At 28.1% G+C, this 15413-nt stretch overlaps 1 protein-coding gene across 2 annotated transcripts in view; it reads left to right on the top strand.

The window, feature by feature from the left end:
• LOC106784722 overlaps nt 1-15413 on the top strand; it is a 146894-nt gene that overhangs the window by 32892 nt on the left and 98589 nt on the right. For both annotated transcript variants that reach the window (XM_014744555.1, XM_014744554.1), the window contains exon 3: nt 6262-6513. In XM_014744555.1, the coding sequence (XP_014600041.1) occupies nt 6262-6513 (252 nt within the window). The remainder of the gene's footprint in view (nt 1-6261; nt 6514-15413) is intronic.

The raw sequence follows: 15413 nt of genomic DNA, 5'->3' as shown, positions 1-15413 counted from the left end.
GAATTACTTTCTAATAGAACTTACAAGTTTAATATAACACTTCGGATATATTAATATATTTATTTATATATTAAATATAAATATATTTATATATTTAATTTTCGTTTCATTTCATGTCGCTTCTACCTCGAAATCTGTTCAATTTTAAATCGGCCGGATAAATAAAGCAAAGGAAGTAATGGACAAGCTCCTCGCTCTGCAAAGCAGACGCCCGTACAGTCCGTCGCATAAGTTTTTTTCTTTCTTTTAAATCATTACTTATAGCTTGTTGTTTTTTTTTTCTTCTTTCTTTTTTTTTTTTTTTTTTTTTTTTTTATGCCTACGTTCTTTTTTTCATCTTTTCCTTCTTCTTTGCTATTTCAACTCGCGTGTCAAATATCCAGGGATATTTTTATATTTTTACTTTTATTATTATTATTATTATTATTATTGTGTTTCGTTTTAATATTTTAATTCTCTTTCGTTTGTCATTTTAATATTTATTCCGTATTTAATAAATTTTTATAATTTGACCCGCGATAGGGTGGCGATTTTGAAATACATTTCCCCGTTCGTTTTCATTTTATTATTTTAAAAGCCGGGATTGATATGAAATTAATTTATCAACGTTAATTAAAATAAATCTAGATTTAATTTCAACCGAACAAACCAACAAACACGCGCGAGCGCGCGCGCGCGCGTGTGTTTATGCAGATATATAAGCATGTATCTGAAAACTTTCATAATCATTTCATCGGTACGTAATTTTATTCAAACGAAAACTATTTAATATAATATTAACTTCGATAAAAAATGAAGATAAAAAGAATATTTTTCAAGAAAGATTATATCGATTTAATAAGATATTAATAAGGGGGAAATAATATTTCATACGTTAAAGGTTTTATTGAGAAGTAGAACGCTTTATCAATGTCAATAATGCGATATTCCTATGAAAGAGTAAAACAAACAAGTAATAACAAATGAAAATTTTTTTTTACGAGAATTAATTAAAAAAAAAAAAAATATAATACAATAAATAAGATGTTGTCATAAGTATTGTAATAATAATAAACAAAAAGAAATTGCATTTGTAAAAATCGGTAAATCGTTTTAATACGTAAATACAATAATAAATAACTAAATCAATAAATAATATTCAATACGCGTATATATATATATATACGTTTTACGTGCATCACCGTTCTCGCATTATTACGACACATTTTATTATAACTCATGACAGAGAATGTTTATTGTGAAGTTGTACTATATAGCAGTTCTCTTGTAATTGGCCGTTCACAAACAATAATTCTTCCCTCTCTCTCTCTGTCTTTGTCTTTCTCTCTCCCTCTCTCTCTCTCTCCCTCTCCCTCTCTCCCTCTCTCTCTCTTACACACACATTTCCGATGTTATAGCGCGTGTACGTGGAAAACTATTCAGAATCGCATTACGAAGCTCTCGCGCGCTTCGTTAATCACGCGCGTTGACGGTTGAATCTTGGGTTTTTGTTTCTTTTTAGAAACAACCAAAGGGAATTAAAAAAGCATACAAATAAAAACCCTCCCTCCCCCCTCTGTCTTTCCCTTCCCGCAAACAACAACAACAAAAAAAAGAAAACCAAACAAACAAAAAGAAGAGAAAAGGGTGAGAAGAAGGAAGATGGAAAGAAAGAATGAGAGAAAGAGAGAAATATGACGATGGCAATGATGGGGGGAGTACGATGGTGGGCTATGGGTTATGGTTATAGCGAAGGCGATGGTGGTGGATGAAGGGGCGAGGAGGAGGGGGAGGAGTAGTTGGGATAGATAAAAAAAAGTGGGATGAGATTTTGTGGAGATGGTTTTAAGTTTAGCAAAAAGTTTTGAATGATCGGAAAATTGTTAAACTGACTGTACCTACGGGGGTCTTGTGCACGGTTCGTTTGGCCTTTCGTTTGTGGAACTTTTTATCGCGTGGGTAATAAACATTTGTATTATCGAATCACGAATTATTTTCAACAGCAAAGAAACTTGCTCCACATTTCTCTCTCTCTCTCTTTTTCTGTTTTTCACCCCCTCCCCCACCCCCACCCTCTGTCTCCGTTGCCCCTCCCCTAACCATTCCACTTTGTCCTTTATCGTAGTACGTTCGTTCGTTCCGTTCTGCTATTTGTTTTTTGGTTTGCTTATATATATTTTTTTTCTTGTTTTATTTAATATAATCAACAAAAGTTTTAATTCACATCGACGAATTTCCGTGTGCACGTTGCCTCTTCTTTATCTTTTGTTTTAAAATAATAATAATAATAAAAAAAAAGAAAGGGGGTTTTTTCTTTTTCCGTTTTTTAATTACATTTTGTATTTATTTCTCTCGCTTTCTCGTATCTACAATTTTTTTTTCATTAATAAAAATTGTATTCGTTTATTCGTGTGTGTTTGTTTTAATTAAATAATTTATTATAGTCTTTATTAATATTTCTACGATTCTAGAAACTAATCCTGTCTCCTCTTTCGTGTTTTATTATTATTATTATTATTATTATTATTATTATTATTATTAATGCAAGTTTTATATTATTTTTCATTGTTATTTACGTTTCTATCGTTGGAACACATTTTTCATATCCCCCTTTTTTCTTTTTTTTTTCTTAATCCGAGATTGCAACTCGTCGTCGTAATTGTATTTTCTATTTTAACGTAAAAATAGATTATTGAATAGTAGAATAAAGACAACATAGGTCTATCTATGAACTTTAATATCGTGTGTTTGTAAGTACATATACAGGTACTAACAATTAGTGTACAATAACTCGTTACGCATCGATCGTCGTTGTATTGACTATAATGGATGGGAAATGGTAACAATGGTAACAATAATAATAATAATAATAGTAATAATAATAATAATAATAATAACAATAACAATAATAATATCGAAGGAAACGTATATGGGATGTCTCATTTTAATTAAATCGATCGATTCCCATCTAAATAATTTATTCAATTATTATCAGCTTTCAATCGTTATCAGCTTCAATCGTTATCTAATTATAAATATACACATGCACGCGCATGCGCACATACATACATATATATATATATATGCATTAAAATTAAATTGAATTAAGATTAAAAAATAATTTAATATAATTTACGATATAAATCATAATAATATGATTATAAACGCGTGAATGTAAAGAAAAAAATAATCACTCAAATAAATTAGTTTTACATCATTATCTGTTCTAGTTTTAAATAAATATCAATTATAATTAAAAAGTAAATGAATAATAGAAAATAATTAAATATAATATAATGATATATACGTATATTGCGTATAATTTGATTATAAACGCGTCATCTTTTAATAACAATTTAAATTCGTTTATTATTTTTATTTAAATTACTTTTAATTAAAATAATATACGGATATTATATAAATAATAAAATAGTTCATTAACATGATCGATCCACTATTATTAATCGAAGAAAATTTAACGAAAATTCCATATCAAAATTCGTTGTTCCTCTTTCCACATATTCGGCAGATCTTTTACCCTTCATATCGTCTTCTCCTTTTCTTTTCTTGTTTACCGGTGCATCCAATCGAATCGGAAGCAAGGCCGTGCGCGTGTGTGTGTGACACGTATACGTGTGCTTATACTTATATGTATTCACGTATACTTGCCAAAGTGAGAGCTAAACACACCGTTACTTTCTGTCGTTGTGTATGTGAAATATATGCATGTGTGTATGTGTGTGTGTGGATGTGTGAGAGAGAGAGAGAGAGAGAGAGAGAGAGTTTAGCAGCAGCAACCACCTCGTCTCTTTTCTTGTGTTTTGCTGTCCGCACTGGATTCACTTAAGCGTTGCATCTCTCTCTCTCTCTCTCTCTTTTTCTTTTTTTATTTTTTATTTTTCTTTTTCATTTTCTTTTTCTTTTTCTTCGTCAGTTATCCTGCAAATATCCTCCAGGGAACCACCCTTGGATTTCTGTGGTTTCAAGTCGCAGACCCTCGTTTTCTCACTCGCCTGTCAGTGTGTGTGTGTGTGTGTGTGTGTGTGCTATGTGCGAGAAATGATTTCTTTAAAAAGAAACACAGGAAAAGGAAAATAAATAAAAGAATGATATTAAAGAATTTACCATCCGTGTAATCCCCCCTTGCTCCCCCCCCCCMCCCCGCTTTTATCTTTTTTGTTTACTTTTATTTTTCATTCCCTTTTCTTTATTTCTTCTATATTTTAATTAAATTAAATTATATTATATATTATCTTATAATATTATATTATATTATATTATATTATTTTCCTCTTAAACCCATTTTAAAAGTAGAGTAATAAGGACTCTATATATATTATATTATATTATTTTATTTTATTTTATTTTATAATTTATTTTTATTGACAAAAGTATAAGTAAACAGTATTTCTGTCAAGTAAATATTTATTATTACTGCTTTTTTTATAAAATGCCCTTCTATTTGAGAAGTAATCGATAAGAAAGTATATACAAATATATACCTTAGTATCGCTTTAATACTCATCTCTTCTTAGCTCCGGTTTATAAAGTTAGACTTTAGAAGGAATGAAAGAAAGAAAGAAAGAAAGAAAGAAAGAAGAAAGAAGAAGAAGAAGAAGAAAGTCTTTTATAGAACGTGCATACGATGCGAGTTATCGGATCGACAGAAATAACTTGCCATTCGAACTCTCTCTCTCTCTCTCTCTCTTTCTCTTCTCTCTTTCTTTTTCTCTCTAATATCCGTAATACGAAAAAATATTGTCACGAGAAAATCGAATAAGGGTTGAGTATAAAAAGGGGGAAAAAGAGGACTTTCCACGAAAATCATTTTTCTTTTCTTTTCTCTTTTTTTTTTCAACTTCTTCTTCTTCTTCTTCCTTTTCGTTTTCCTTTTTCTTTTTTTTTCTTCTTTATTCTTGTATTTTTTTTTTTTCTCTTCTTCTTACCTTTTTTCCTTTTACTCCTACTTCTACTTTTCCAGTACTTTCTTTTTATCTTGAACCGACGGCACAGTTTTGTCGAGCGTATCCGCCACGTTGCTTGCTGTACTACGACAAAATTTATCCTGTGCCGCGTTATTCGAGAAAAGGGAGTAGTCTATATGTGTTTGTGTATATGTGTGTGAGGGAGAGAGAGAAAAGGAATAGGGGTGTGTGCAAAAGTGAGGGTAGTAAAGGATAACTTTTACTTAGGAGCCATCGTTAAAACACTCGGAAAATATTCTATCGATTTCCAGGAAAATGAGATTAATATTCTTTAAGAATAATGGTTAGTATTCTTTCTGTATGTAGGTGTGTGTGCATTTATGTGATTTAGTAAAAGAAATATAGTATGAAATAATTTACGTGCAAAGAAAATAATTACTTTTATTTATTGGAGAAAAGAAAAAAAAAAAGAAAAAAAAAAAAAGGAAAGAGAATATTTATGAAGAAGGGTTTATCAAATTTTCAATTTCTAACTAAGAAGAAAAATAATTTGTGGAGTATTAAAAGAGAGAGAGAGAGAGAGAGAGAAATTGTCGTTTAATAAAATACATCCGTTTTTATTGGCTATTAATCTTTTTTTTTTTTTTTTTTAATAATAATAATAATAATAATTTTTATTCTATAACTTGAGAAAATGAAGTGGCAGTAAATTATATTTCTTTCTTTTTTTTCTTTAAATTGTTACGAAAAATGTTTTGATCGGATATAATGAAACTTTTGTTTTTATAGTTAACGTTTATTTAAAAAAATTACAACAAAAGTTACATGAAAGATTAGAAATATTACGGAAATAAGAAAAGAAACGAATATTTACGATGCTTGTAAACAGGGAAACTTGATACCGGTATTTTTGGAATATCGGTATTTTGCTCTGTGGTTTTCTCGTGAAACCGGTATTTTTGCCAACCGTTATTACCAAAACTGAAATAATACTGACAACTGAAATAAATACCGATATTCTGTTTAAGAGTTTCTATTGCGGACGTTGTGGGTGTATATTTTGTTTTTTTCTCTCAATAATTAAAAACAAACAAAATCAAAAGGAAAGTGTACAGTTAACGAGGATCGATATATGAAATTACAATTAAACGAAAAATAATAATGAATTCGGTTAACTGGGGTTTAAATATTAATTAAATTATTATTATTATTATTATCCTAACATATAAATAAAGAAAATCTATAAAATGAAAATGTAAAATACAATTGAAAATACGAAATATGAAATTTGATATCGCGTTTCGTATGATAAATTGAATATTAATCAAATAAAATATTGATTATTGTGTTATTGTAGTTGCTGGGCGGTGCTTGCTTCAGCCACGGCCCTTACACATTCTATAAAGCCGTTAGAATAGGAAATGGACGAGTCCTTCGGCTTGGTAATTTCTTCCTGACGAAACTTTGGAGTGACGCCGACCTCGTCAGCATCGGTGAACTTCAGTTACTTTGGATGGACAGCCGCGGACCAAATCAACCTTTGGCATCGTTACGGCTCTATTTCCTTCCGGAGAACACCCCGGATGGTCGTAGGGACACACACGGAGAGGTAAGTCCCCTTTCTTTCTTCTTTTCCAATTTTTTTCTACATTTTTCTCATTAATCTAGGGATTTAATTAATTAATTAATTAAACGATATTTACGTACGTTGCGCGAATATTTTAATTAATTATTTTCTCTCTCTCTCTCTCTCTTTTTTTCTCTTCAATATTAATATTATTATTATTATTATTATTAATATCGTTATTATTGGTATTATTATTGTTATCGTTAATCTTCATTTCGCGTTTCCCAATTCGTTTTATATTCTACCTCAACAGTCGTTAATTAAAATCATTATTCATTTTTCATTTTACTTTTATTTTATTATTCGAGAAGAGCTAATATAACAGATTCGTGCCTGGTCGTAATCGATTTTAATATAACTATACATAGAATATAAATAAAATTCCGCTCGCTCGCTCCCGAGATATCAAGATTCACATTTTATATACGTGTATATATATATATATATATATATATATATATATATATATATATATATATATATATTACGACGTTGGTTTTACAAATGTGTGCCAAAAAATTCATATAACTTTCTGTCACGTATTATATATTAGTAAATAATACTAGTACATACATATATACATATGTATATAGGGTAACTGTACCTAATATGGAACACCACTGCAATATCCCGGGCAAGCAAACAACGTAAATTATCAATAAGGCATGCGTAATATTTTGTTTCTTACAAACAACAATAGAATCGAAGTAATAGCATTTTTTTTTTTTTTTTTATTATTAATCTGTCACAGAAATTAAAACGTTTCACAACGTTCCATAATTAAAATATCACGAGCACGCTTTTTCTTTTTCTTTTTTTTTGGATATATAAATACTTGAATTAATTGCTTAACAAAAATAAGTAGAAAATTAAACGAGATTAAATTAGATCCGGTCATCGTATTTATACAGAATATCCCAAAATATGTGAAACATAATTTTAGGAATTATTTCGGTACGCTGAAATAAGAAATAAAAGGTTCATTCAATCATATTAATTATTTTGAAACACCCTGTATAATATATTTGGGTCCCTCTTTTATAACATAACGCAGCGGGGGGTTTACCTTGGATATACGAAGCGTAATAGACCGGTATGGGGGTTGTTATTAAAAGGCAATCTCACGCACGAGTCAAGAAAAAAATAGAAAGAGAGATAGAGAGAGAATATAAATATAATGTCGGCTCGTATTTGTCGAGGTGACCCTTAACTTGCTTTATTCCCGCTTCTTTTGTCGAGTTATATGTTGGAAAGGGTCGCGTCTTCTGCTTGTACACCCTTTTCTGTTTTCTCCATTGCATTAGGGCGCGCAAACTCGACGGATAAAAAAGCTTTCTACTTTATCGATCACCACCGGTAACAAATGGTTCGTTGACTCTCGACCTCGGTTTCTTATCGTTATCATTGCTAGAATCTTTTCAATGGATTTAAATCATTTAAATTGTTCCAAAATATTTGTGATTATAATATTAAAATAATAAATAATCTTATATATTAAATTAGTATCACACACACATACATATTTTTTTGTCTTTTATTTTTTAATCGATATGCAATGGGATAAACAAAAGTTATTGGTCATAACAAATTATTTTCTGCTCGTCTATTAAAATTATAATTGTTTATTTATTAATATTCTTTTTTTCTGCTAAGATATATCCAAAGTTCAAATAAATATTATTAACTAATTGAGATTAAATTCTTATAGAAGATAGAATTTTTAAAACAAGATTTTATTTTTGGGCATAACTTTTGTATTTTTAATTATTAATTTTTTTTTTTGTATATTGTATAATAATAAACTAATCGCGATTATATTCTAAACAGTATATGCATATTTAACTTTAAGAAAGTCCAATAAATAATTTTAATATTTTTAATCCAATTTTCAAACTGGAAATACACGATTCTAATCTCTTGAAGTTTTATACTTTTTTGTTGTATACTTCGATGTATCCAAACAATTTTCCCTTCCTTTCGTAACTCCTCCTCCCACTTCGTGCCATTACCAACACTATTGGCGTCGGATGGTTGCTATCAACACTGGTTCAACGTTATGTTCCATTTTCTTTCCATTTCGATATTTTCTTAATCTCTATGAAAGACTCGTAAAAGTATAATTTATACAAATATACAACTACTTTCTACAGAGGGGGTTTTACCTCAAGTTCCGATAATAATCTTTACAACTTTAATGTAAAAACTAACTTAGAATAATTAAGTTTTTTTCTTTAGTTCTTTTTGTATTATTAATGTCATATTATTAATGTCATCATATTATCAGAGAAGGTGAGAAAAAAGACAAAATATTACTCTATCTTAATGCATCGTAATCTTTTAATTAAATTTTATATAGAAAAAAAAAAAGAAATTGATCAATCTACATTGTTTCGCGAATCTAAGTGATTAATTAAGATTTACTATATATGTATATTCAAAATATTTTAATCATTCGATTTAATTAATATTATATTAAATCTTAATTATTTATATATAATATTTTATTTTAAAAAAGAAAGAACAGAGAGAGACTAAAGTCAGGGAAAAAATCGGTAGAATGAATTCGAACAAAAAGTTCTCTTAGTTGATAGGGGATGCAAAAGAACGCTATAGATCAACCCCTTAGACTCGACCGTATGGTGTCGGTCTGAAATTTTTGGGGTTGCCGTCGTTTCGTCGAGACATCGTCAATTAAGGTCACCCTATACGGTTTCATTTGGTTGTTTGCTACGTAATTATTTCTAAAAGGTACAAGAAAAATCCTATTAATTTACATAGGATACATATATATATATATAAATTGATTATTTATTTAATTGTTTTGTTTATTAGGATATATCTTTCGAGTTTAAGGGTTCAGAAATATTTTTTTTTTTGTATAAAAAGTGAATATTAAATTGGCGTTGAATAAAGAAAAAAAAATGAATGAAAATAATAAAAAGTAAACCAAGTCTTATTAGTTGTTTATACAAACTGTGAATATAATTTTTAAAAATAAAGACCAAATATTAATTATTTTAATTTTTCGTTTTATTTTAATAAATTATAAAATTATTTTAAAAATAAATTATACGTCAATTGTGTTATTTATTTCATCGTTATCAAATCTCATATCAAATTTTAACGTCGTTAAATAAAATCATTATTCGTTCCGGTAAATTTATTTTTTTTTTTTTTTTTTTTTTTTAAATTAACAAAAAAACTGCCTAAACATGTGTCGATTTTTTAATCAAAATAAAAACCAAATAAAATATCGTTCAATTATACATTTTACACGAATCATTGATATTAAACTATAATAATAATCATAAAAAAATATCTAAGTGTATACATGGTGTAATTTTAACAAGTCATTGTAGATCGATCAAGGAACCATAAATATCGATATTAAAACTCGTCTAAAATTTCTCGTATTATATGTAGGCGGTAACATATTGAACGAATCGTTTTGTTATCTTTTTCCGGTTCTTATATATAACAACAAACACGACAACGACAACGACGAAGATGGGAATGTTTGTGGTGGTGGTTTTATCGCGAATCGACAGTGCGTCGCGTGTAATTGACGTGATTGATGAACCCGAACTGAATGGAAAGTTCGATTCATCTCTTTTCTCAGGGACTTAGCGTGAGGGGGCGAGGACGCCTTTATTCGGACTGTTGGCTTTTAACATCGTTTGAATTTATTCTCTTTCTTTTAGTTTTTAAATAGGAATCAAATGATTCTAGTAAAATATGCACAATTTACTTGCACTCTTTTATTTTTATTTTATTCTCTCCCCCCCCCCTCCTCCTCCTCCATCTACCCCTATATTTCTCTCTCTCTCTCTTTCCAACGTTGTGTCGTATCGAACGTACGATATTATTATTTTTAGAATTATACTCATTATTGATTTTTATTCGATCGCATAGATGAGCTTTTATATCTCGTGACTTTTAAAAAGTGAGAGTGTATGTGTGTGTGTGAGAGAGAGGGAGAGAGAAAAAAAAGAAAGAACAAGATAGAGAGCTTTCAAACTTTAACCAATATTATCGTTCATGTACGACGTGATGTAATTAAAATGGCTCGTTGAGTGGTGTTAAACTGATTTACCATCGGAACTTTAATGATTTTCTATACAATTTTCTCGTATAATATTAAAGAAAAGATATAAAGTTTTGCAATTATTTTATTTAATAATTATATTATGTTGTTTTGTTTTTCTTGCTTTATATATTATTATGATGATAATAATAATATTAATATTAATGTGACAATAATCGTGCTTATGTTTTTTTATCTCTTTTTCTTTTACACCCCACGCGTACATTTAATTTTTCTTGTCGTAATTATTTTTAAGTGGGAGAAAAAAAAGAAAGTATCTCTCTCGTACGTACATCGTTTTTCTTTTCTTTTATTTTTCCAATTTTTTTTTTTTTTTTTCTTTTTTTTTTTTCATTTCTGATTCACTGAACTGTTCTCTCGATGTAATGCAAAAATGAAACCTAATTGTAGAATAAATGAAATGATTTTTATTTGCATTGAAAAAATATAAAGATAAAAGAAAATTCTTTGTTGATGTTTTTATATATATATATATAATTGGAATAATAAAATTCGAATGGAATCGTTTATTTTTATGAAAATAAATCGATGAAATCGTTTGAATTCAATACCTTGTTGTTCCGAGAGGAAACTATATCTTCGTGAATTATTTCAAAGTAGTATCGTTAGCGAGTCCTTTTACGAAATATTTACGCCATTCGTTGAATCATTAAATTGTTTTACCGTTTGATGTGCGAAATAATAGGAAATTGATGACATTGTTTAACTTGTAATTACAAACGCGAATAAATTCATACAATCATTCGTGCAAAACAATTTTTAATTGATGATTTATTTCTATAGAAAAATTGTTCAATTAAAAATATTCGCTTTGTTCGGAAAGTAATTAATCTCATATCCTATAATGATTTCGTTGATCGTATTTACTTGTATCCCAAATCTTACTTTAAATATTAAAATCATTACATATTCTTGTAAAAGATATTTTCAATGCGATTTAGAACCTTCTTGAGTTTTAAATTTGTCGAGTAATTTATTTTGGGCAAATGAATTCAAAATGGAAATACATCGTCAGCGTATATTCGTTAAAATTAATCAGCATATTAATCAAAATTGCTTTTCGTCATTTTCCAAACCTTATTAATTATAAACATGTTTCCGTAATATATTATTCTCTTCGACTAAAAGCATTCGATGTTGAATTTAATTAATATTTCGGAAAGTAATTAATTGTATCTTTTGCTCGCGCGTATTTTGAGAATAAAGAGAAAAAAATATTGTTCATTTCGTTTGTGAGAACAAAAGAAAGAAAAATAATATTCTCACTTTTTATAACACAACGCGAGACAAAAAGGGATTAAAATAATCGTTGTAACGAAATTAAAAAATATTTAATTATATTTAAACGTTGTCCCCTCGAGCTTAATTCTTTGCTATGAAATACTGATAATTAATAAAGTAAATTTAAAAAAATAAAATAGAAAAAAGAGAGAAGAAGAAGTTATGGATGAAGAGAAAATGGTACTATTCGTTCAATGCGAAAATTTTAATTAAACTTATCGGATAAAAGTTTCGTTACTTTTCATTTCCAAACCACATAATTAAAGGTCACGATATTTCCTACAAGCTTCAATTATACCTTCCTACATGGCATACACTTTTTTTAGTTTCAATTTCATTTTTACAAACGCAGCGTATTTTTTTATTATTCTTTATCGCATTATATGGACATTTTTTGACTCGTTTTTACGTATACGAGATTTCGATTATTGTGTTTTTCTCGTAGAGAAAAACCTTTTATCCTTTTTTTTTAATCCATAAATATTCTTTACTAAAGTATTTGCTAAATATTTACGTACGATAATAACGTTGATTAATTATATTATAAAGAAAAAAGATAGAAAAATGTTTATGACAAAATAACATTTTTTACAGGGTGCATCATTGTATTTGTAGAATAATTAAATTTCATTATTCAAAGATAATTACATTTTTCAATTATGCCATAAAAGAACTTTTACTATAATCTCATCGTACGCATATCCACTGTGTTTACGAAATAATCAAATTTCATTATTCAAGAATAATTAAGTACTTTTATATAATTATAAATATAAATTATGTTGTAAAATCATATTCGCGAAATTTCAAGGCAATTACATTTTTGTTTCTTTTATCTTATCAATTATAAATAATAAATTTGGATAAATAATTATCTTTAATACAAATTCACGAGTATAATTAGCATTGATTAAAATAACAAATATAATAATAATAATAATAATGATTGTAATAGTTTAATTAAATGTAACAAGGAAATCAGTGAATAATGAGATAGGTTCTCGAGGGACTACAAATTTCATCGTGACTGGTATCACAAGTAGGACTTTTAACGAGGAGTTGATATAATTCAAAGTTCTAAGTACGATTCGATGAAATTTGCTTCTTCGTTCGAGTAGTCCATGTCCTATTCCTCCTCCTTTTTCTCCTTATCCACCACCATCACCACCACCATCACCACCATCACCATCATTACTTCAATCTCCACCTTTTCTAAACCTCATCCCTCATCCTCGTTCGTTCTTGTCTTTCTAATGGAGATAGACTACGAAAAAGGAAAAAGGAAAAAGGAAAAAGAAAAAGAAAAATGAAAGAAGTAAAAGAAAATAAAAGGAGAATAAGTTGAACGTCCTCCATTGAAGTACTTTCGTGCTACGAGAAATCGTTATACGATCGTCAAAGAACTGATTTCGGAAGTAAAGGAAGTTGATTAGATCAATAAAATTCGATCAACGAAAAGAAAAAAGGGGAAATAAGAGAAGAATAAATAAAATATTCATTTGCTTACCTATAAGTGATTTAATTTATTTCTAATATTAATTGATTAATATAGAAATAATACAAATTCAACGAAGAGTTTAATGTAGTATTATACTATAATATAATATTATTTAATATATTATTCTATAGTATCATTATTATATAGTATAGAATATGTATATATAGTAATATTACATAATATTCTATAATATAAGAATAATGCATAATATAATATTATACGATATAATAAATCAAAGTGATTAATAGGAAAATTATTATAAATACATATTATATATTATTTAACGCAACCACGCATAGATTTTTTAACTGCTAAATAACACCGAAGAAATATCAAGAATGAGTAAGAAAAACATCGTAAAAAATTTACATACCAAACATATTACCATTCATCTGCATAATTAATTTCACATTCAACTAACATAATATTAACACATACACGCACGCACACGCGACATCCTATAAAATCATCATTATCAATAATAATAATAATAATAATAACAATAATAATCATAATCATAATCATAACCAAATTTAAACATTAATCTAACTATGATTATAAAAATGATCGACGATTGAAAAATGTTAATCTAAAGTATAATCATAAACGGTATCCTTCCATGCCATTCTAATTAAAGCAAATAATTTCCTTTTATAATTACTTGGCACAATCTTATTCCCTTATACCTTGTTTCTCTCTCTCTCTCTTTATTTCTTTCTTTTTTATTTTGTTTTGTTTCTTTTTTTTTCTTTTTTCAACTTATCGCTAAATCGAGGAATGGAAAGAAAGAAATAAAGAAATAAAGAAGAAGAAGAAGAAGAAAAAAAAAAGAAAAGGTGAGACGAACGAAAAGGAAGGTAAATGAATGTGTTCGTGAATAAGTTGAAATATGTGCATACCTATACATAAACGTATTTAAACATGTGTTTCCGATTAAACTCGTTTCACGTTCGTGCTGCAGAGATCCTCGCGACTCGAAAACCGGTTTTGAAGGAGCGCTCCATTCTGTTATCTAAACTTTGCACTGCAATTTTTCCCCTTCTAAATTGGTAAATGCCGGGGGCATTTCGGCCTCCGCCGTTTCTTCTTTCTTTCTTTCTTTTTTTTTTTCTTTTTTCTTTTCTTCTTTCAACTTCTGTTTCGTTTCTTCTTTCTTTCTTTCTTTCTTACATTTTATTTATTTATTTATTTATTTATTTATTTGATTTTTGTTTTTCTTTCCTTTTTTTTTTTTTCTTTTCTTTTGTTTTTTAATTTTAATTTATTTTGTTAGCCTTCGTAAAATTATCAACCGGTATCGATCGCAAAAGTTTCGATTCGAGATACGATAGAAGGGACTATAAATAACGATAAGCAACGAGAAGTTAATTTTTCATTTTCATTCTCTCTCTCTCTCTCTCTTTCTTTCTTGAACGAACGAACGTTCGTTCGTTCTCTTTCTTATTTTCTCGTTGAAAATCTTTTTCTTAGAGAAGGTATTAAGCCTTTGCCATCAATCTTCTACCCACTCATCTTTATTCATAATCGCTGCATATAAACTTCACCTATTTACTATGTTTTTCTTTTTTTCTTATTTAATTTTCTTTTTCTTTTTTTTTAATCATTATCTTTTTTTTGTTAACACAAAAGTTCAAAAGCCGCCCACCATGTTTTAATAATAGTATTATGCGTTAATCCTTTTCATTATAATTGGGTCAAGTTATGTAAAATTTTACGAAATCAACGACGATATAAAATTCAATTTATTTATTTTGAAGAGTATTTCTTTTCAAATGAAATATATATTTTTCATTTCTTTCTCGGGGGATAATTATTTATATTTTATTCTTTTTTTTTTTTTTTTTTTATATGTACATAATATATATAGCTAGATACAAAGTCATCTCATATGTACATATAGTATATAATAATGTTTTATTTTTGCAAATCTAAAATAATCCTTGAACGTACTTTTTATCGAATATTTTCATTATATCTATCATTTCTTTTTACTCTTAG

Source organism: Polistes canadensis, unplaced genomic scaffold, assembly GCF_001313835.1.
Source record: "Polistes canadensis isolate GaletaPanama2010 unplaced genomic scaffold, ASM131383v1 scaffold_39, whole genome shotgun sequence".
NCBI classification, from domain to species: Eukaryota; Metazoa; Arthropoda; class Insecta; order Hymenoptera; family Vespidae; genus Polistes; species Polistes canadensis.
Note: the sequence above shows the minus strand (reverse complement) of the source record. Positions and strands in the feature narration are given on the sequence as shown.